This window comes from Entamoeba dispar, genomic scaffold, assembly GCF_000209125.1.
Source record: "Entamoeba dispar SAW760 scf_1105229458393 genomic scaffold, whole genome shotgun sequence".
NCBI classification, from domain to species: Eukaryota; Evosea; order Mastigamoebida; family Endamoebidae; genus Entamoeba; species Entamoeba dispar.
In genome coordinates, this window is record NW_001853170.1 from 117884 (window position 1) to 138126 (window position 20243).

Genomic DNA, 20243 nt, shown 5'->3' on the forward strand with positions numbered 1-20243 from the left:
TTTTTATTGGAAGGTTTGCTGAACAAAGAGATGAAGATGAAAGAAAAGAATTTGCAGCAAAAATTCTTGAATTAAATAGACCAGTTGTTTTAAGTTCTACTGCTATAATAGCAGTTGGAGAAAATGGTGTTTTAACTCGTTGTAATAAAGGAGAAATGCCTGTATTTACTGCTTTTACTGCTAAAGGAAAATTATTAGAAATAACAGTATGGGGAGCAATAGCCAATGGATGGAAATCACCATTAATTAATATTAAAGATGATATGTTGCTTGGAGAAGCATTAAAAAATTATGGTATTTCTGATGAAGTTTTAGAAAAACTTGGTCCACATGTATTTCTTGATGAAAGGATGTTAAAAGGTGAAATTTTTCCTTTTTTAGAATTCTTTCCTCACGATAGTTCTGATTTAAATCCTTTAAATGACTTGTTCACTAAAATACAATTCGAAGTTAAGAAAAGACAATTTAGAAATGAAGAAGAATTAATTAGTTTTGTTGAATATCTATGGAATATTGTATCCATGGATGATATCCAAAATTATATTCAACAATTTTATAAAAGAATTAATCATTGCGTATTAAGTCCTTGTGAAGGTTGTAGATAAATCAATATATATCTCTTTGTATAACACTCTTTTAATTTTCAACATTTGTGCTTTCTTATTGCTAATTTTGTTCAATATTTTTGATGATGTTATTAAAGGAATATCTTGTTTTTTTTTTGGTAAAATGGAATTTGTTTCTATTTTTTAATTTTAAATCGTTATTTTCCTTTCAATTTATTCAAAAAAATTACGTCTTGTATAAAAATTATCATTTTTTATGTTTTTATTCATTTAACCTTATACATTTTTTTATTGAATTATTAAAACTAACTCAAGTATTTCAATAAAATACTTTTTAATTATTATAGTTTTTAGTATCAACTCATTAATTTTTTATAAATTAATTTTAAATATCCTACAACTAAAACTAATTTGTAGATTTTATTGAATAACTATGTTATATCAATTTCATACTCAAAAAATAGTTTTATTAAAAAAAGAAAGATATCAATCATTAATAATATACAATTTCAAAAAAATGATGAAAATTAAAACAGTTAAGGTTATTTGAAACGATTTAAGTTGTCGGCATAGTTCATAAAAGGAAAAACTTGGTATTTAGACAAAATAGTTAAATTTGAATCCATAACTTATGGCTTAAGAACTTGCTTTAAAGATAGAATTAAATAAATTCTTTTTTTGAAAAGGACATTTGTTATTAGGTTTTTTATAACAATAAACAGTTATTATTTGTATTATTAATAAAATTGATTGTACTTTTTTAACATACTCGTCTCACTTTGAAATCTAAAAGTATTTTAATAAGCTTCTTATTTTTGTTATTAGTTATTTCTAATACACCTTGTTATGTTTTTATTGTTTGGTAATGAAATAAAATGTCATAATAAGTCTGTCCAACAAAGAACATTACTATTAAATAAAATCTCATAAAAATGATAAAGATGAAATGGAAGTATCAATAGAATTGTTAGTTGTTCTAATCCTAATATGAAAAAGACAGAAAGAGTTAAAGAAATTAATACACACAAATAAAAATAAAAAAATAATAAAAACCATCCCACTACATTCTTATATATTTCTATTTCATTATCAAACTCACATATAGAGATACAACTTAATATTATTAAAATTATGTTAATTTAAACAAAAAAGAATAAATAGAATTTTATTGTTTATTTAGAATAAAATAAATATAAAAAAAACATCAAACTAAAAATTTTTCTTAATTAGCAATTTGTCATAAAACAAAAACTTAGTAATTGTTTACAATAGAGCCATACAATTTAATTGAATAATTACTTAAGTAATTACTAAATATTAATTTTATAAAAAATTAAAAAAAAAAGAAAAAATTGGAAAATTCCAAAAAATAAAAAATACTTCAAAACTTAAAAAAACTGACCAGATTATATAAATCTTTTTTATAAATCATTAAAATGAATTTATTAATATTAGTTTTATAAAAAGAAAACAAAATTAAAGAATGAAATTTTTGTAATTAAATTTTTTAATACAAACATCCACCATCAGTTAAAACTGGTTCTTTCTCAAAAATAATATCATTTCCACAAGTCTCTTGTTTTGTAGCACCTGATGGGCAAGTAATAAATTGTGGATTAGCTTTTGTAGAAGTAGTAACCATAGTACATGCTCTTAATTCACTGATATACTTACCACTACAAGTGAAATAAACAGCTCCTTCAACTCCAAGTTCTTTAGCAGCTAATTCTTTTAACCATGATTTTTTATATGAAGTTTTTCCATCAGCAACAGCTCCAGCAGCTTTGAAAACTTTCCAGAAATCATGATCAGTTAACATTTTAATAGCTGTCATAGCATAATCTTTTGGTCCAGTTGCTCCATTATAAACATCACTTACACATGTTCCATGTTTATCATATTCATAATTGAAAAACTTACATTTAGTCAATGAAGCCCAATTGTATGATAATGCTTCCATAAATTCTGGATCATTTTCAATCATTTTAGAAACTTGGGCATCAGTGTATGGTGATTTACAACATGATGGATATCCACTAACAAAGTTTGGCCACCATCCATGAAGAGTAAATCCTGGTTTAGTAGCCATAGTAGTTTTTGGTAAATCACAACATTTACTATGACAGAATTGTCCAGGCCAAGTTTCAACTAAGAGAAGATAATCATATGAAACAGCACAATTATTTGATGAACACATAGCAAAATCTTTATGAGAACATTTAGCGTTAACTAAAGCAAGAAGTAATAAGCACAATGAAATCATAAAATTGATATAAACAGTTAACGTTATTTAGTTTAAATATTTAAACGAAAAATTCGATAACATTCATTTTATTAAAACAGAAATAATTCGTATTTTCTTTCCCCTTCTTTTCTTCTGTATTTTTGAAAAGTTACTTTTCTTTTTCATTTGATTTTTCTCCATTAAAAATTATAGTTCTTTTCTTTTATTTTTATTCTATTTAATTACCTGAAAAACATCGGAAGAAATACAACTTCTTCTCAAACTTATTTATCTTTTTAAGAAAGTTTATTCTATTTGGAACATTTCTTCCTTTTATTAACATAACAACTGAAAGTTATTTCCTAAAAAAAACTATGGAAATGAACAAAAAAGATTTAATAAATAACCATGAATAATAAAAAGAAGATAATTTAGTTCATTGAGTACAATTGATCAATAATAGTTTGATACCTTTGAGCAATAGCAGGCCTTTTTAGTTTTAATGCAGCAGTTAGCATTCCATTCTCTGAGTTCCATTCTTCACTTATTAAAGCAATACGTTTAACAACTTCTCTTTGAGACAACCCAATTTCATTTTCTGCCATAATTTTTCTTACTGCTCCAATTATTTCTTTATCTTTACATGCTTCTTCAAATGGTTTTTGTGTCATTTCAGCAATAATATTCTTATTTGGTAATACTAAAGCAATTGTAAAGTCATGAAAAGCATCAGCAAAGACACAAATAGTATCAACTACTTTAGATGTTAAGTATTTAGATTCAATTAATTCCAAAGATATATATTCACCACATGGCTGTTTGACAATATTCTTTTTTCTATCAATAATACAAATGTGATGGTCTTCAGTAATTTTTGCAATATCACCAGTACAAACCCATCCATCTTCAGTAAAAGTACTTTTTGATTCTTCTGGTCTATTGAAATATCCTTTTGATACAGGAGCTCCTCTTAACATTAATTCTCCTCTTGGTGGATTATCAGTAGTTAAATAATTTAACTCTGGGACATCTCTTAATTTTAACTCATAATGAGGGAATAATAATCCAATGGTGGCTTGAGTTGAATCTCCTGGAACCATACAACTAGAAGCACCACATAATTCAGTCATTCCAAATCCTTGTAAAATATTAGTTTTAGCACATGTAATAGTTAAGAAAGTTTGAAGTTCTACAGGAAGAGCAGAGCCACCAATAATGATTGTTTTTAAGTTTCTTCCAAATAATGATACTTTTAATGGATTGAAAATGAGACTATCTACAAATTTAACTATTGGTTCAAATAGTAATGGAGTTCTTAATTGATATGACACATAAAGTAAATTCTTTAATTTCATACAACCAAAGAATAAACTTTGTTTTAATGTTGGTGCTCTAGAGACACTCTCTAATATGGCTTTACGAATTCTATTAAATACTGTTGGAACTCCAATAACTAAGGTTGGTTCTAATTCACATAAATCAGATTTACAATTAGTACACCCAACACTCATTAATGTACGTGCATTGGCATATCCAATACTTCCAAAGAATGATAAGATACAAAACTCTAAACACAATTCAAAGATATGAGCTAAAGGTAAATAAGCAACAAATACTTCATCTTTTAAATCTAAACAAATATTGAATGCTTGTGCTAATAATAATATTTGTTTTTGTTCAACTAAAACTCCTTTAGGTTCTTTAGTAGTACCAGATGTATACATAATAAATGCAAGGTCATTTGGTGCAACAGAAGGTATAGTTTCTTCATCCTCTTTACTTTCACTAAGTTCTTTGAACGTAGTATATTCTCCTTCAAAATGGCCATCAATACTAATAATTTTAATTTCTTTATTTAATTCAATTTTTCTCATCTTTATTCCTGTCTCTTCACTAACAATTAACCCAACACACTTTGTCTCTTCTAATGCAACTCTAACAGACTCTTCTCCTAATGTAGCATATACAGTAACAAGTGTAATTCCTTGTCTTGCACAAGCCAATGCCATAGCCATCCATTCAAATCTCGTTTCACAAAACATTCCTATTTTATCTCCTTTTTTAAATCCTTTAACTCTAAGACCATTAGAAATTCTACATATCAAATGATAAAATTCTTTTGAAGAATACCATACATAGGGAGACATTTCATATTGATATATTTCTTTTCTAATTTCTTTTCCATTACATTTTTCAATAATTGTTTTAGCGACAACTTTATTTTTAAGTTCTCTATATCCAATAAACTGTTTTTTATCTTTCTTATTAAATCCATTTACTAAATCAGCAATTGTCTCATTCCCTTGTGGCGTTGAATCAACCAATTTGTCTATTCCTGTATACCCTCTTAATACTCTAGTCTCTCCTTGTTTATTTTCTCCAACCCACTCTCCTTCTTTTTCTTTGTTATATTTTTTTGGCCTAATGAAGTAAAGAAGAACAAGTGTTACAATAATAATGAGTGATAAGGTATTAAGGATCATATGAAATATTGTATTTAAGTTCTCTTTCAAAGTTCATCTAATACTCTCAATAATTAAACCTAAAAGAATGTTTTCCTTTCTAGTTGAAGAGAGTTTTAGAAAAAAAATCATCTTATCTTTTGTGAAAAGGTTATTACAAAGTTATTTTGATAAATAATTAATTTATTAATATTTATAAACTATTTTCACTTTCTTTCAAGAAGAAATCAGAAAAAAAAGACAAAAAATAAAAACCAGAAATGAATGGTTTTTTTTACGATAACCGTTTATCGAGTAATTCCATTAAATTTTAAAGACGGTTTAAGTTTTTCATAATACTTTTAAGTTCTCTGTCATTTCTCTTTATACTAGAACATTTACATGGTACGTCTGGGACTTTGTGGATGCATGGACATCCTCTTCTTTTAGTGATGTGTTTTTTGTGTGACTTATTCTGTTGTGTTTTAATGGTAAGTTTTGTTGTTTCGATATGTTCAGGTAATTTAAATGGTTTTGGTTCTGGTAGTTCAAATGATTTTGGTTCTGGAGTGTTAGGTTTTGGCTCTGGAATGTTTGGTTTTGTAACAGTTCTTTTGACACTAACCTTTTCTTCTGGAATAACCTCTTTGGTTTTAACTTTATTTTTTACAACAGTTTTCTTAGTTATAGTGTTTTCTTCTGGAATAGTTTCTTTAATAATTTTATCAGTTATTTGTTTTTCTTTCTTTTCTTTCTTATGTTGTTGTTTTTCATACACACGGACAATCTTAACTGCTTGGCGTTGTTCTTTCTGTTCTTCTTGTTCATTACTAAGAACTCCTTTACCAACTTTCTTTTCAAGGTTTCTGGACTCTCTCTCAGTTCTAACTATTTCTTTTTGTTCTTTTTTCTCAGCAGCCTTTTCTTCTCTCTTCTCAGCAGCTCTTTCCTTTTTGTTATCATTGGTATTAGTAATAGTAATAGCTGGCATATTGATTGTTGGCATTTGAGGTTGAGCAGGTGTTGCAGATGCAGCTGCAGCTGATGCAGAAGATGCACTTGAGCTTGGTACTTGGATTATTTGAGGTTGAGCAGGTGCTGCTGGTTGTTGGATAATTTGAGGTGTCATTTGTTGTTGTTGTTGCTGTTGTTGTTGCATTGGTATAACACTTGGTTGGGTTGATGGTTGTACGATGACAGGAGCAGCTTGTGCAGGAGCAGAAGCAATTGCTCCAGAAGCACTTCCACTTGGAACTGGATATGGTACTGGTTGAACTACAGGACTACTTGGTTGAATTACAGGAGCACTTGGTTGAATACTAGTTGCAGCACTAGAAGATCCTTCACTTCCAGAAGGATATCCTCCAGCATTAACATTATTGTTGAAAACAGGATTTACTTGTTGTCCAGCACTTGATCCACTATCAGACCCACCAGTATATCCACCGTCTACACTTACAGAAGCACTTGCATAAGATCCACTACCTGATCCACTTCCGGATGAACTTCCTGACCCACTTCCGGATGAACTTCCTGATCTACTTCCGGATGAACTTCCTGATCTACTACTTGATGAACTACGAGAGGAGCCTTTTGATTTACGATGTGATGAACCACCACTAGTTTTTTTGTAACAACCACAAGAAGGTGGTTTTTGTGCCATACACTCTTTACAACAACCACAAGATTGAAGTGCCTTGAACCAACACTGACTCTTTAATCCATCATACAACTTTTTCCTAACATTGCCTGCTGCATTTTTAAGGGTCTTGCTAATTTTACTTTGCATCTTTTTCCATTCTTTTTTGAAAACAGAACTAGCTCCTTTCAAAGTTACTTTACCTAACTTTTTAAATTTACTAGCCATTCCTTTTGCTTTCTCTTTCAATTTGCTAGCAGTTTCCTTAAATTTCTTTTGAGCTTTTTTAGACATTCCTTTGATTCCTTCACTTATCTTCTTCTTAGCATCAGAATACTTCTTCATAGCTTTTTTTCCATACTTCTTAATATTCTCTAATGCCTTCTTTCCTTTATCTTTTGCTGACTTTAGTGCTTGAGCACCTTTCTTTTTTAAATTGCTGACACCCTTCTTTAAAGCGTCTTTTCCTTTTTTCAAAGCATCTTTTCCTTTCTTTAAAGCGTTCTTTCCTTTGTTTATCATGTCTTTTCCTTTATTTTTTAAATTGTTAACACCCTTCTTCAAAGCATCTTTTCCTTTGTTTATCATATTTTTTCCTTTGTTTATCATGTCTTTTCCTTTATTTTTTAAATTGCTAACATTTTTCTTCAAAGCATCTTTTCCTTTGTTTATCAAGTTCTTTCCTTTATTCACAATGTTCTTTCCTTTATTCATAATAGTCTGTCCTTTATTCTTTAAGTTGTTAACACTTTTCTTTAATGTGTCCTTTCCTTTTTGTAATGCATCTTTCCCTTTGTTTATCATCGTTTTTCCTTTATTAACTAATTCTTTACCTCCTTTCTTAATGGAACTGATTTTTCCTTTAGCAGCACTCATTCCTTTTTTGGCAATGCTCTTTCCTTTTTGAGCTATTTTTGAACCAAATGAGGTTATTTTACCGAAAAGACCTTTCTTTTGTTGAACTGGTTTTTTAGTTGTTGTTTTCTTAGGAGTAACCTTTTTTGGGGCAACTTTTTTAGGAGTTGTTTTCTTTGGGGCAACTTTTTTAGGAGTTGTTTTCTTTGGAGTGGCTTTTTTAGGAGCAGCTTTCTTTGGAGTGGCTTTTTTAGGAGCAGCTTTCTTTGGAGTGGCTTTTTTAGGAGCAGCTTTCTTTGGGGCAGCCTTTTTAGGAGCAGCTTTCTTTGGGGCAGCCTTTTTAGGAGCAGCTTTCTTTGGGGCAGCTTTTGCCTTATCATCTTCAAGGTTGTATTCAAATGAACTATCGAAATCATCAGTATCAAACTCTACTAAATCCTCTTCAACTAAATCATGGTCATCTTCTAATTTTACGTCTTCATCAGTTACATCAGTAAAAACATAGTCGATTGATGCTGAAAGTGACAGTGTTATAGTGAGTAACAGTAATAGAGCTGTCTTCATATTCAAAAAGTATAACTTTTCAAGATCTTTAACTAATTTTACTTTATTTTTATTTTTTATTATTTTTTTTATTCTTAAAAGTCAATAAAATATGGTAGTGAATTTTTTTAATTTTAGATTGTTTTTATAATGCATAACATCAAATCATATTTTAAATTGGTTTTTTATTATTATTTTTTCTCTGTTTCTTTTTCCTCCTATTTGTATTTCATTATTATTTTTTACATTCATAAAATTTTTTTGGATATTCTTCTATTAAAAAATTTAAATTAACGTTATAACGGTTTAATAATTATTGCTTTGTTCAAAAATACCTCCAAAAAATATTATAGGAATAAAGAAGGTTTGGACATTGGCTTTTTATAACTTTCAGAAATGACTTAAAAGGTCAATAGAATATAAATCAGACTTTAATCAAACAACCTTAACTCAAAGAATAGTCAAAATGAGTATACAATAAAGATTAACTATCTTTCTCAAAGAACCAAACAACTAAAAATATGTGATGTTAATAAGAATATAAAATAAAGAAATAATACTATAAGTGGACATACTTTTCATCCTTAAAAAGATTAAAAAATACCGCCTAATTCGTTGCACAATACAAAATAACTAGGATCAAATAATTAAGAAAAAAAATTTTAATGATATACTAACTTTTAGAATGAACATATAGTATTATATTGATTCATATTACATTGCTATGAAATTTAATTCAATACAGAGGATTTATATTTTAAAATATTTCAAGTTAGATTAATACTAAAATAAACACGAAACAAATAGTGTTTTTATTGTCCATAGATTTAACTTATTTTTATTGAATAATTAATAAACTTGGATGTATATTATAATATTAACAGTAATATGGATAATCAGTTATAAAATCATGAAAAAAAAAAGATTATAACAAAGAATAACTTATTGACTCATAATTTTTTTAAGAGTTGTAATAAAAATAACAGAATATAATACTTATAAATATAACACCAAATACAAATAAATTTTTAAAATGATTCATGTAATTAAATATTACTGACAATGAAATAGAAATGATTAAGAATATCATTAAAAAACTTGTTTTAAGAAAATAAGATGAATAAAAACTTTCTGTTAAATAATTGCAGTATATCACTAGACCACTAATAGAAATAATCTATTGAATGTATAGAATTATCTGAGTATAATACAAATAATATATTTTAAAATGATAAAGAAAATGATTATTGAAGATTTTTCCAAATAAACAATAAGATATTCAGGAAATTAAATTAGAACTAGATATAAATAACTTAATAAAAGTCAAAATTATTGATATTTTAATTATAAACAACTAAATATAAAACATTCAAAAAAAAAATTATATACATAATGTATTAATAAGTAAGATAGTTCATGAATCAAAAAGAAAACTCATTAATTAATATTTATAAAACCAAAAATGAAAATTTATTTAGCATTAAAATAAATTAAAGAATTATAATTGTGATAATTATTTTAAAAAGAATATAAATACTAAATAAAAAGTGATTTCTTTTCTAAATTCATGTCATAAGATAAATAAATACAAAATAGACTAATTATTGATATATTGATTAGAAAATAATTAAATTAAAATGAAACAATGGTTAGCATTACTGTTTTGATAATAAAAATATGAAAATAAAACTTATTATAATGAATAAATAATGGATAAAACTGACACACCTTTTAAAAATTAAATATATGAAAACTTAGTTTCTACAAAAGTAGTATATTAGAAGAAACAAAAATGAAAGATAGAAAGTTTATATTTATTAAATTATTAATAAACTGGAGAATTGAATAAAATAAAGAATGGTGTCGTATATTATGTTGAAAATTAATATCAAAATTTAATAAATAATTAATGGTAAAGTGTATTATAAATAGTAAATAAGATTATTCATCAAATAAAGAAAAGTAAACATTACTATATATAAAGAATATTTAAAAAAAATCATCAATGTGACTAATATTTTTGAATCTAAATGAAGACATGATAACTTAAATAAATAAATTAAGATTTAATAATTTTAATCTATTGTTCATGAGAATTTCTTCCTTTCACTCTCCAAAGAGTCTACATCTCTGCTTCTTCTAGATCTATGTATTCTCCAGATTGATTAATTCAGTACCTCATAAGTTCTTTCATAATTGATATTACAATATCTTTATACATTATTTCACATACAATTTTAATCCCTTCACTTTTTAATAATTTAATTGTTTCTTTAAATATCAATCCATTACTGTTATTACTGCTTGAATGATAACTATTCTTATTAATCTTTCTATTTTTCTGATATGTTCTAGTAATTTCATATATATTTATATATATATTTATTTATTTATTTATTTATTTTATTTGTAAATGTTTTACTTATTTCTTATCTCTTACTATTGTCATATCTATGATTAATACCTCTTTCTTCTTTAAATCTCTCACATAAATGTCTGATATTTTGTTGGATTTTCCTTTATTTTAATTTATTATTTCTTGATTCCAAATCATAAGTATTTTATCTTTCTCTATCCTTCTTAATGAAGAGAGATAATTTAATAATAAAATAAAATAAGTGAAACATTGAAGAAAACAATAATAAAATAACATCAAATGAAGAAGAGAATAATTAAAATAATGTTTATTCAGTCTATTAAAATAAATGTATTTATATTGAGAAAAGATAAACCAAATAATTAAAGAGAATAATTTCAAATATTTTTTAAAAATAAGAAATAATTGAATCAGTTACATTTCTTTTTGATTTAATTTTTTTTTCTTTTTTTTTTTTTGAACTTCAAATAAATAAAGTAAAATAAAATGAATATTTGGTATGAAGGAAGCATTTCAGATGAAATTACAAAGGCTTTTACTGAGAATAAAATAATTGTTATTGTTGCCATTGATGATAGAGAAGAATCTCTTTTACTCAAAAACCTAATTGAGAATAATGTTTGTTTTATACTTATTGTGAAATAAATAGTATTAATATTATAAAAGTTATCCACAATATTTACTACCAGTTGTTCTGGTATTTTGATAAAAGAAAATTCAGAAAATATAAATTTTTTTAAACAATTATGTTTGGGATATTTTTTGTTTCTATCTTCTTTACAAATAATTAATGATGACTAGACAAAAACGAAATTCATTTTCCTTCATTATTTTTATTTAACAAAAATGGACTAACTACTGTATTAACTGATGAAAAATTGACAGTCCCTGAAATCACATCATCTATTATTCAATGCACATTAGTCAGTTTACCGTCTCCACAAGACCAACCACAAAACCAATCAGACAACAGCAAAAAAGAAAACACACTAACAAAACCTTTGTCAACTGAAGTCTCTCTCCTAGAAGAAACCCCAGATTCAGAAGATATCCTCCAACAAAGGAGAAAAGAAAGTCAAGAATTGGAACATGAAGAAAAACTCCGAAGAGAAAAAAATCGTCAGTTATTAGAAGAAAAACGTAAAAGAGAAGAAATTAAACAGAGAAATGAAGAAATAGAATTAAAATTACAAGAACTTAGTGATAAAAAATATGCAGAAAGAGTCACTTTAGAAATCCTTGCTGAAAAAGAGCAACAAAAACAGAAAGTTAAAGAAGAAGAGTTAAGAATTAAAGAAATTGAAGAGAAAAAAAGACAAGAAGAGTTAGAACGAAAAAATGAGATGAAAAAATTTGTCCAAGTTGCTTTCAGACTTCCAAGTAGTGAAACAATTAAACAACCTTTTGAAAAAACAGATACTATAGCAGACTGTTTTGCTTTTCTTGAAACAAAAGGTTACAAGAAAAGAGAAATTGAATTATTAAACTCATTAAAAAGAACTCCCTTAAATGATGAAAAACTTAAGATGGAAATATTTTATCCATCTATTGTTATCCATGTAGTGAAAAAGAAAGATTTAGGAGTTGTTAAAAAAGCAGAAAATAAATCATCCAAACCAAGTGATAGAATAATTGAACAAGACCAAGAACGTCAACAAAGAAATGGGTATCAAGCCTTAGATCAACAAGAAAACCCACAAGAAAATGTACCAAAAAATAAATTTCTACGTTTCATGAAGGGATTTTTAACAAGAAAATAACAACAATTTTAATATATTTGTGTTTTTTCTTAGAGACTTTGACGGTTTGTTCAAAATATGTAGTAAGTGAGTATTCTAAATGATTCGGTTTTATTCTGTTTTATCGCAAATCTGCAAAATTGTTTGAATTTTCAAACGAAATTAATGGAACCAAACCGTTTCTTTGAACCTTATTCAAAAAAACACATTTTATTTCTCCTCAATTACCAAGCACTACAGCCAATTCTTAACACTATCTCAGCACAAGTTATTTATTCTCAACCTTACCCAACCCCTTTAGAAATTCAAGCTGTATCACCAATATCAGAATTATTAATTAAACACGTTTCATATGTGATTGTTCAGCACCCTAATATTCATCAAGCATTAATACAATTAGTACCTTCAGTTTATAGTGACGAAACTTATTTCTGGGCTCGTTATTTTAAATTATTATTTTTAAAATCAAATAAACTTGGAGAGTATTCAACATTTATTAGATTGAGAAGTACAGATTTTACTCCTCAATTACAACATTTAATGTATCTTAAAAGATCATTATTAAAAGAAGAAATAAATGATTGGGGAAGAGTTCCACTTGAAAGTGGAATAACATTTTTAGCAAATGTAAGTAATTGTTATGAAATATTATTAGTAAACTCAACATTAGCAAAAGACCTTATTAATATATTTATCTTAAAGAAGAATGAAAGTGTTGATATTCATTCTTTTAGAAGGTCTTGGTTAATCAAAAATTCTGATGAATTCATTTCAGTTAAAATTAATCAAATTATTCGTTGTTTATATGGAATTAAATCTATTCAATTTCAATTTATTGATTCTTTAATAAAAATATTATTAGAAGCATTTGAATTTGAAAGAACATATTTAATTATTCAATCATTCTTAATTAAAATATTATACAAAGGAATATATCCATTTAATTCATTTCAATTCGATTATTTAATATTATCATTAAATGATCTTGTAAAACAGAATTTACCAAATTATATTATAAAATTAGAAGAAAATGGAATTGAGTCAATGACAATTTTTAATGACTTACTTAAACAAATGTTATTACCTATTACAATTCATCTTCCAACAGATAAAAAAATGTTACTCTTAGGAAGTATTTTAATTTATGGATATCCTTTAGTACTAAACATTATTTTAATAACACTACAACTTTGTGATCATCCACCATTAGATGTTGATGATTTTAATGATTTTATTTATACTTTTACAAGAGAATTTGATCATATTTTAACACGTGCTTGGTTAAATGATGTTCCACAACATCTTCAATATCATTATTTTGTTTCTTATAGAACAGAAGAGGAATACCCTTTATTTTTTGATTCAGTTCCACAAACACATCTTCTTCAAAGTATTACTCCATCAATTCTTCCAAATGACTTCTTATCTATTGAAGAAGCTCGTTTGTTAAATTCTTTTCTACCAACAAGAATAGGGATTATAGATTTAGAAGTTATTTTCTCTACAACAGTGAATGGGTTTTCTTTGACTAACTTATATTATCAGTCTATGTCTAGAAATCCACTTATTTTATTAATCAAAGCAAAAGGAAAAATTTTTGGAGCATATATGAATGACTCTATTATTATATCATCAAAATATTATGGAAATGGTGAGACATTTCTCTTCTCTTTAAACCCACCAATAAAATACCCAGCAACAATGAAAAATACTTATTTTATTCAAACTGACCCTGCAAGATTCGTTTTTGGAGGTGGAAAGTTTGTTCTTCTTTTGTTAACTCTTTAACTATAACAAAAATTTAATTTATTAATACTGTTAGTGGAATGGCTGGTCTTTCTTTGGATAAAGATTTACATTGCTTTAATTCTAGAGTCGATACTTTTGATAATAACTTATTCACAAATTCTTCTTCATTTCTTATTGACAGGTTAGAAATATGGACTCCCACATTACCAGTGTCAGTCCCAACTTCTTTAAATACTAGTGTGTCATCTAGTTGTTCTTCTTCAATAAGGGTGTCATTAGATATATGACTTTAAGATATTTGTTTTTATTATATCAAACTATTTTTATTATAAAATTTATTATTTTTCATTAAAAAATTAAAAGAAATAAAAAAATCTTAAAAATAAAGAAAAATGCCCAAGTCAAAACCTAAAGATTTTGCCAAAAAGAAAAGTGTCATTGGGCAAAAAAATGCTCCTAAATCGCAAACACCTATAGTTAAGTCTAAAGTACTTAAAATGAGAGACCAAGCTATCGCAGATGCCTCAAATGAAATTAGTGAAGCACTTCGTGGTATTCAATTACCATCTGAGAAATCACGAGTGAATTGTTTAAAACTATTTCAAAGGCATATTAAATCATATAGTGACCTCCATCCAACTATTATAACAAAGATAATCTCTTCATCATTTCCTTTAATCACTGATTTGTCTCCATTAGTTAGAGACGCTGCAATGAAATTTGTTTTAACATATATCGATATATTTGGTACAAAAGGAACAAAGCTATCAAGAAAGTATAGTGATTTATTATTTACTCAATTAGAACTTGGTTTAAGTCATTCATGGTCATCTATACGAGTTGAAATTCTTCAATTTATCGAGAAAGTATTAACTAAAGGAATTACTGTTCTTTACAACAAAGAAGAAGCGTTAATGAATTGTTTATTAAAATACTCTGAAAATGCCCTTAAATCTGTAACTGATTTTACAATGAAAGACGTTGCTTTAGAGTGTTATAATAGATTAAAAATTGCTTATGAAAAAAGAAAGCTTGAAGAATTTGAAACAGCCAAAATTAAAACAGTTGAAATGAAATTTGAAGAAAACCAATGGTGTGGTGTTGTGTTTGATGACACTACTTTTAACCGTACATTTGTTAATGAATGGGTTCTTTAAAAAAGAGAAAATTGAATGATTGTTGTTTGGATAAATTAAAAACATTAAAGAAATGAGTAGTTACTGTTTTCCCTTATTTTAGAATTATAAAATTATAACATTAAAGAATGTAAACTAAACTATTCTTTTTAGTGATTTACTGAAATTTAACATATGGTGTTGATAAAGTTAATAAGGAGAATTGAAAATAATAGTTTGGTTGATAAAATTGTTTCAAAGAAATGAAATTAATGATTAATTAGAAATAAAAAAAAATAAAAAGTTTTGTAATAATTATAATGAAAAAAAACAATTAAAAGATAAATAAAGAGAGAAAGAATAATTAAAGAAAATAAAAAGAATCAACATTGTTGTGGAATATATACCAAATTCTTATTATTTATTTAAGTATTAATATAATTGTTTTATATTATTCTTTGTTCCAGAAATTAATCCCCTCACATAGTTGTTATTAATTACTCTACTGAGTATCTTCTATTATTGTAGGGGCAACGTTTCATGATATCTATTATGTTTTTAGTTACAATATTTTTGATTTTTGATGATTTCAATTTTTAATTCTTTTATTAATTTAATGCCATCCTGTATTTACTAATCCATTTATTGAGATTACTGGGTTTGTTCTTACCGTCTTTTATTCATATTCTTTATTATATTTTTTGTTTCTTTTCTTTAAATAAATTCTAATTATATTTAACCAATTATTTTAAAATTCACTTCGTTTATTATTCTATTTCTTTATTTTGTTTTTTGTCTTTCTTTGTTTCTTATTTATTATTCTTGTTGTATTACATATTTCACTTCTTTGTTTTGACTATTGTCTTTATTTCTTTTTCATTTCTTTTGTTATTAATTTAATTTTTAACTTTCTCTCTATTTATTTTATTTTATATTGAATATACTTCTTGTTCTAATCATCATTTACTTTCTTTATCATCATATTTTATCTTTATTTCTTCATATTCTCATTTTTCTATTTATTTGTTATTTTCTTATTTTCACATAACATCACTCTTTGTTAAAATTTTTTGTCTCTTAATGGTGTTATCTTTATTATCATTCCATTCACTCATGCTTTTCGTATTCATTTTTCTTTTATTATTTCTCTTTTTATTCACTTTTTCCTTGTTATTTTTACTATTTTTATATACACTTATTACTATTGAAATTCATTTTCTCTTTCTCCTTGATGTTTATATATTGTTTTTTTTTCTTTACAAAGAATCAATAATACTTTTTTAGTAATCCAATAAAATTTGTTAAATTCTCTACATGGAAAAATAAGTAAAAAGTAGATAATAAGTATTAATAGAAATATCTTCTATTGTTCCTTGCTCAGGGGAGATTAAGTAATCCTATCCCTTTCTTTAAAAGTGTTTGTTTATCAACTATTGGCTTGTTCTTTAATTTTAGTTGTTGAACTGTGAGAATTTCCTTTTCTCGTTTTTGATGTGGAATAGAATATTTAAACATCAATTAATTAAATATTAATTATTTAATTTCTATTTGATTTTGATGGGTTTGAATTTCTTCTTCATTTTATTATTTTAAGGAGAATATACAATTACTACTGTATTGCTATGGGTTAATACTCTTTTTAGCCTCAACCACTTGACCCTTTTCCTTTGATAATCTTATATTATCAATTATATTTGTATTCTAACAAGTAATAATAACATCTTTATAAATACCCATTCGTTTATTGTCAATGACATCCCATCATTGTAAATAATAATCACTGTTATTCTTGCAGTACCGGGTAAGATGTTTTTCTAACCAAACGCAACGTCATAACCAGTCCATAACTGGGGAAATCGAGGGGTGATATATTTTAGGGTTCTGTGTGGTGTCTCTGACATACCATATTCGAATATTTATTAAATAAAAATAACAAAAATAATAAAAAAGAATGTTTTCGAATTAAAATTTAAGTTACAGTTTAATGAACTTAAAAATAAATAAAAGATGAAACGTAAAACAATAACAATGATAATTGATATTGAATATGATGACATGGATGTGTATTTGTATGATGGAAATGAATATGAAAGAGTTGATAGAATGAAATATTTAAAAGAAGAAGAAAAGAAAATAATTGAAGAAATCATTTCCAATGATAAGAAGAATGTGAAAATCAGAAAAGAAAATATTAAAGGAGTAGAAATGATGATTAAAGCAGAAAGTAAATTATCAATGATATTCAATAATATTAAGAAAGAAGTAGAAAAGAAAGAAGAAAATGAAAGAACAATCATTTGTATTCCTAATGGAACAAGTCAAGGAAATGAAAGAAGAATAGAAAATTCAACAAAACTAGGAAGATTAAACAATGTACAAATCATACGGAAATATCATATAATTGAAAGAATACATTCAGAAGAATATAACATAGAAACACCAATTCTTATCATAGAAAATACAGAAATAACATATGGAAATATTAAAAAAGAAAAAGATAAGATAATAATAAGAATAATAAATATTATAAGAACAAACAATACAACAGAAGAAAATAAAGAAATCAATAGAATAATAACAGAAGAAAAAGAAGAGAAAGGAATAATAATAAATAATAAAATTAAAAAAGGATATAAAGAAGAAAACAAAATAAACACAAAAAGATGGAGATATAAAGAAATTTCAGAAGAAACATATATTAAAACAATAATAGAAATAATAGAAAAAGAAGAAGAATATTCAGAATATTCATCAGAAAGAGAAATGATAATAAATATCAAAAGAATAATATATAATAATAAAATCAATAAAGGAATAATTGGAAAAAGTAATTTAGGATATAATGAAATAATGATAACATCAAAATATTTTAATGATATTAAAGATTTTATTAATTTAGAAATAGGAATTAAAAGATTTCAAAGAAATATGGAACGATTTCATTTTAATCCAATTCCATTAAATGAATATTCAAGAAGGTTCTTTCCTAATATTGAAACATTTCATATTTATAATAAAAATGATAAAACATTTGATGATGGAAGAATATTTAAAACAATAATATGGTATACAGTAGATTATTCAACATATTTATTCGAAAAAGAACAAGGAAATATCTGTAAAAATATAGAATATACACAATATGATAGAAATAAATATGGCAATATAATACCACCAGAAGTTAAATCACTTGAACAAAATTGTTTTTATAATTGTAAAAATTTAACATCTATAGATATTCCAACAACAATTACATCATTAGGAAACAAATGTTTTGGAGAATGTAATTATTTGAATTTGATTACTATTCCAACATCAGTGAGTAAAATTGGGAAAGAGTGTTTTAATAATTGTAGTTCATTAAAAATAATTAATATACCGTCGTCAGTCAGAGAATTATGTGAAAATTGTTTTAATGGTTGTGAGACATTAAGAACAATTACTATACCACCATCAGTTATTGAGTTAGGAACTGGTTGTTTTAGAGAATGTACATTATTAAGAAACATTACTATACCAACATCAGTTACTAAAATAGGAAGAGAATGTTTTAGTTGGTGTGGGTCATTACAATCTATTACTATTCCATCATCAATTAGTGAATTAGGTTATGAGTGTTTTCATAGAATGACTTCATTAACGAAAATAGTCCTTCCTGAAACAATAATGAAACTGGGAGAGAGGTGTTTTATTTGGTGTAGTTCACTAAGTGAAATCAATATTCCAAAATCAATTACTGAAATTGGAAATGAATGTTTTGAATGCTGCTTTTCATTAACAGAAATAGATATCCCAACAACAATTAGTAAATTAGGAGATAAATGTTTTTTAGAATGTTCTTCATTAACTAAAATAAATATACCAACATCTGTTACTGAAATAGGAGATGAGTGTTTTAAAAACTGTGTTTCATTAACTCATATAAATATTCCAACATCTATTAAATTAATTAAGAATAATATTTTTGATGGTTGTACTTCTTTAACCAATGTCAATACTCAAATACAAACACTATCTGTTGATGATTATTTAGATGAATACAAAAAATTAACCAGTGTTATTATTCCAACAAATATTACTAGATTAGAAGAAAATTATTTTTCAGAATATTTATTATTAAAAGAAATTATTCTACCATCAACAATTACATCAATAGGAAACAGTTGTTTCAGTAGATGTACTTCATTAACTAATATTAATTTACCATCATCATTAAGAGAATTAGGAGATTATTGTTTTGAATGTTGTTCATCATTAAAATCAATTATTATACCTACAACAGTTAGTAGAATAGGGAAATGGTGTTTTTATGAATGTCGTTCACTGGTTAATGTTAATATTCCAACAACAATCAAAGAAATAGGACATTGTTATTTTGGTGCATGTTTATCGTTAACATCAATCACTATCCCTCAATCAGTCAGTAAAATAGGGGATTGGTGTTTTTATGATTGTACTTCATTAACTAACACTGATATACCATCTACTGTCAAAGAAATAGGAAATAGTTGTTTCAGTAGTTGTGTTTCTTTAACATCAATTAATATCCCATCAACAATCAGTAAAATAGGAAATGAATGTTTATTTAAATGTACATCATTAGTTGATATTGATATAGATACTGTACAATTCATCAGTGAAGATAGAATATTTATGAATGAACCAGTATTAGTTAGTATTGAAATACCAGAAAATTTAAAACTAATCAATAAAAGAGATTTTATAAAACAAGGTATTGATGAATTTATTATTCCACAATCAATTACTGAATTAGGAGATAATTGTTTTTATAAATGCAAAACATTAACATCTATTAATATACCTATAACAATTAATAAAATAGGAGACAATTGTTTTAATAAATGTATATCATTAAAATCAATCACTATTCCAACATCAATTAGTAAAATACCTGATAGTTGTTTTGAATATTGTTCATTATTAACTGAGATTAATATACCAACATCAATCAGTGAAATAGGAAATTATTGTTTC

General features: G+C 25.7%; 7 protein-coding genes across 7 annotated transcripts, besides 34 other annotated features; 4 read left to right on the plus strand and 3 right to left on the minus strand.

Annotated features, from left to right (window-relative positions):
- Positions 1-605: part of a repeat region that runs on past the window's edge.
- Positions 606-802: 197 nt separating this feature from the next.
- Positions 803-959: a sequence feature (AT_rich).
- A 633-nt stretch (positions 960-1592) lies between these two features.
- Positions 1593-1618: a sequence feature (AT_rich).
- A 62-nt stretch (positions 1619-1680) lies between these two features.
- Positions 1681-1768: a sequence feature (AT_rich).
- Positions 1769-1846: 78 nt separating this feature from the next.
- Positions 1847-2079: a sequence feature (AT_rich).
- EDI_238220 (ribonuclease 2 precursor, putative) lies at positions 2074-2829 on the minus strand (the record flags this gene model as incomplete). Its single annotated transcript, XM_001734568.1, has 1 exon — positions 2074-2829. The coding sequence occupies one exon, from the start codon at positions 2827-2829 to the stop codon at positions 2074-2076; it is 756 nt and encodes a 251-aa protein (XP_001734620.1).
- Positions 2830-3221: 392 nt separating this feature from the next.
- Positions 3222-5273, minus strand: EDI_238230 (long-chain-fatty-acid--CoA ligase, putative; the record flags this gene model as incomplete). Its single annotated transcript, XM_001734569.1, has 1 exon — positions 3222-5273. One exon carries the CDS (start codon positions 5271-5273, stop codon positions 3222-3224), a length of 2052 nt encoding a protein of 683 aa, XP_001734621.1.
- Positions 4625-4659: a sequence feature (AT_rich).
- A 141-nt stretch (positions 5274-5414) lies between the features above and the next one.
- Positions 5415-5452: a sequence feature (AT_rich).
- A 110-nt stretch (positions 5453-5562) lies between these two features.
- EDI_238240 (uncharacterized protein) lies at positions 5563-8289 on the minus strand (the record flags this gene model as incomplete). The annotated part of the gene is made up of 1 exon (XM_001734570.1): positions 5563-8289. The coding sequence occupies one exon, from the start codon at positions 8287-8289 to the stop codon at positions 5563-5565; it is 2727 nt and encodes a 908-aa protein (XP_001734622.1).
- Positions 6361-6387: a microsatellite.
- Positions 7331-7498: a microsatellite.
- A 33-nt stretch (positions 8290-8322) lies between the features above and the next one.
- Positions 8323-8366: a microsatellite.
- A 70-nt stretch (positions 8367-8436) lies between these two features.
- Positions 8437-8511: a microsatellite.
- Positions 8512-9570: 1059 nt separating this feature from the next.
- Positions 9571-9815: a sequence feature (AT_rich).
- A 119-nt stretch (positions 9816-9934) lies between these two features.
- Positions 9935-9979: a sequence feature (AT_rich).
- A 96-nt stretch (positions 9980-10075) lies between these two features.
- Positions 10076-10101: a sequence feature (AT_rich).
- A 45-nt stretch (positions 10102-10146) lies between these two features.
- Positions 10147-10179: a sequence feature (AT_rich).
- Positions 10180-10314: 135 nt separating this feature from the next.
- Positions 10315-10348: a sequence feature (AT_rich).
- Positions 10349-10631: 283 nt separating this feature from the next.
- Positions 10632-10672: a microsatellite.
- Positions 10673-10681: 9 nt separating this feature from the next.
- Positions 10682-10855: a repeat region.
- A 16-nt stretch (positions 10856-10871) lies between these two features.
- Positions 10872-10949: a microsatellite.
- Positions 10950-11015: 66 nt separating this feature from the next.
- Positions 11016-11052: a sequence feature (AT_rich).
- A 28-nt stretch (positions 11053-11080) lies between these two features.
- Positions 11081-11103: a microsatellite.
- Positions 11104-11131: 28 nt separating this feature from the next.
- EDI_238250 (uncharacterized protein) lies at positions 11132-12405 on the plus strand (the record flags this gene model as incomplete). Its single annotated transcript, XM_001734571.1, has 3 exons — positions 11132-11263; positions 11312-11393; positions 11447-12405. 3 exons carry the CDS (start codon positions 11132-11134, stop codon positions 12403-12405), a joined length of 1173 nt encoding a protein of 390 aa, XP_001734623.1.
- Positions 11890-11997: a microsatellite.
- A 144-nt stretch (positions 12406-12549) lies between the features above and the next one.
- On the plus strand, positions 12550-14420 carry EDI_238260 (uncharacterized protein; the record flags this gene model as incomplete). The annotated part of the gene is made up of 2 exons (XM_001734572.1): positions 12550-14144; positions 14207-14420. The coding sequence occupies 2 exons, from the start codon at positions 12550-12552 to the stop codon at positions 14418-14420; spliced, it is 1809 nt and encodes a 602-aa protein (XP_001734624.1).
- Positions 12825-12858: a sequence feature (AT_rich).
- A 14-nt stretch (positions 14421-14434) lies between the features above and the next one.
- Positions 14435-14520: a sequence feature (AT_rich).
- A 5-nt stretch (positions 14521-14525) lies between these two features.
- Positions 14526-15290, plus strand: EDI_238270 (uncharacterized protein; the record flags this gene model as incomplete). Its single annotated transcript, XM_001734573.1, has 1 exon — positions 14526-15290. The coding sequence occupies one exon, from the start codon at positions 14526-14528 to the stop codon at positions 15288-15290; it is 765 nt and encodes a 254-aa protein (XP_001734625.1).
- A 217-nt stretch (positions 15291-15507) lies between these two features.
- Positions 15508-15631: a microsatellite.
- A 35-nt stretch (positions 15632-15666) lies between these two features.
- Positions 15667-15904: a repeat region.
- Positions 15905-15922: 18 nt separating this feature from the next.
- Positions 15923-16075: a microsatellite.
- A 15-nt stretch (positions 16076-16090) lies between these two features.
- Positions 16091-16571: a repeat region.
- A 4-nt stretch (positions 16572-16575) lies between these two features.
- Positions 16576-17162: a repeat region.
- Positions 17163-17197: a sequence feature (AT_rich).
- A 58-nt stretch (positions 17198-17255) lies between these two features.
- EDI_238280 (uncharacterized protein) lies at positions 17256-20243 on the plus strand (the record flags this gene model as incomplete). The annotated part of the gene is made up of 1 exon (XM_001734574.1): positions 17256-20243. A coding segment is annotated over one exon (2988 nt), but the record flags the coding sequence as incomplete, so codon positions are not given.
- Positions 17734-17910: a microsatellite.
- Positions 17944-18067: a microsatellite.
- Positions 18110-18146: a sequence feature (AT_rich).
- Positions 19187-19214: a sequence feature (AT_rich).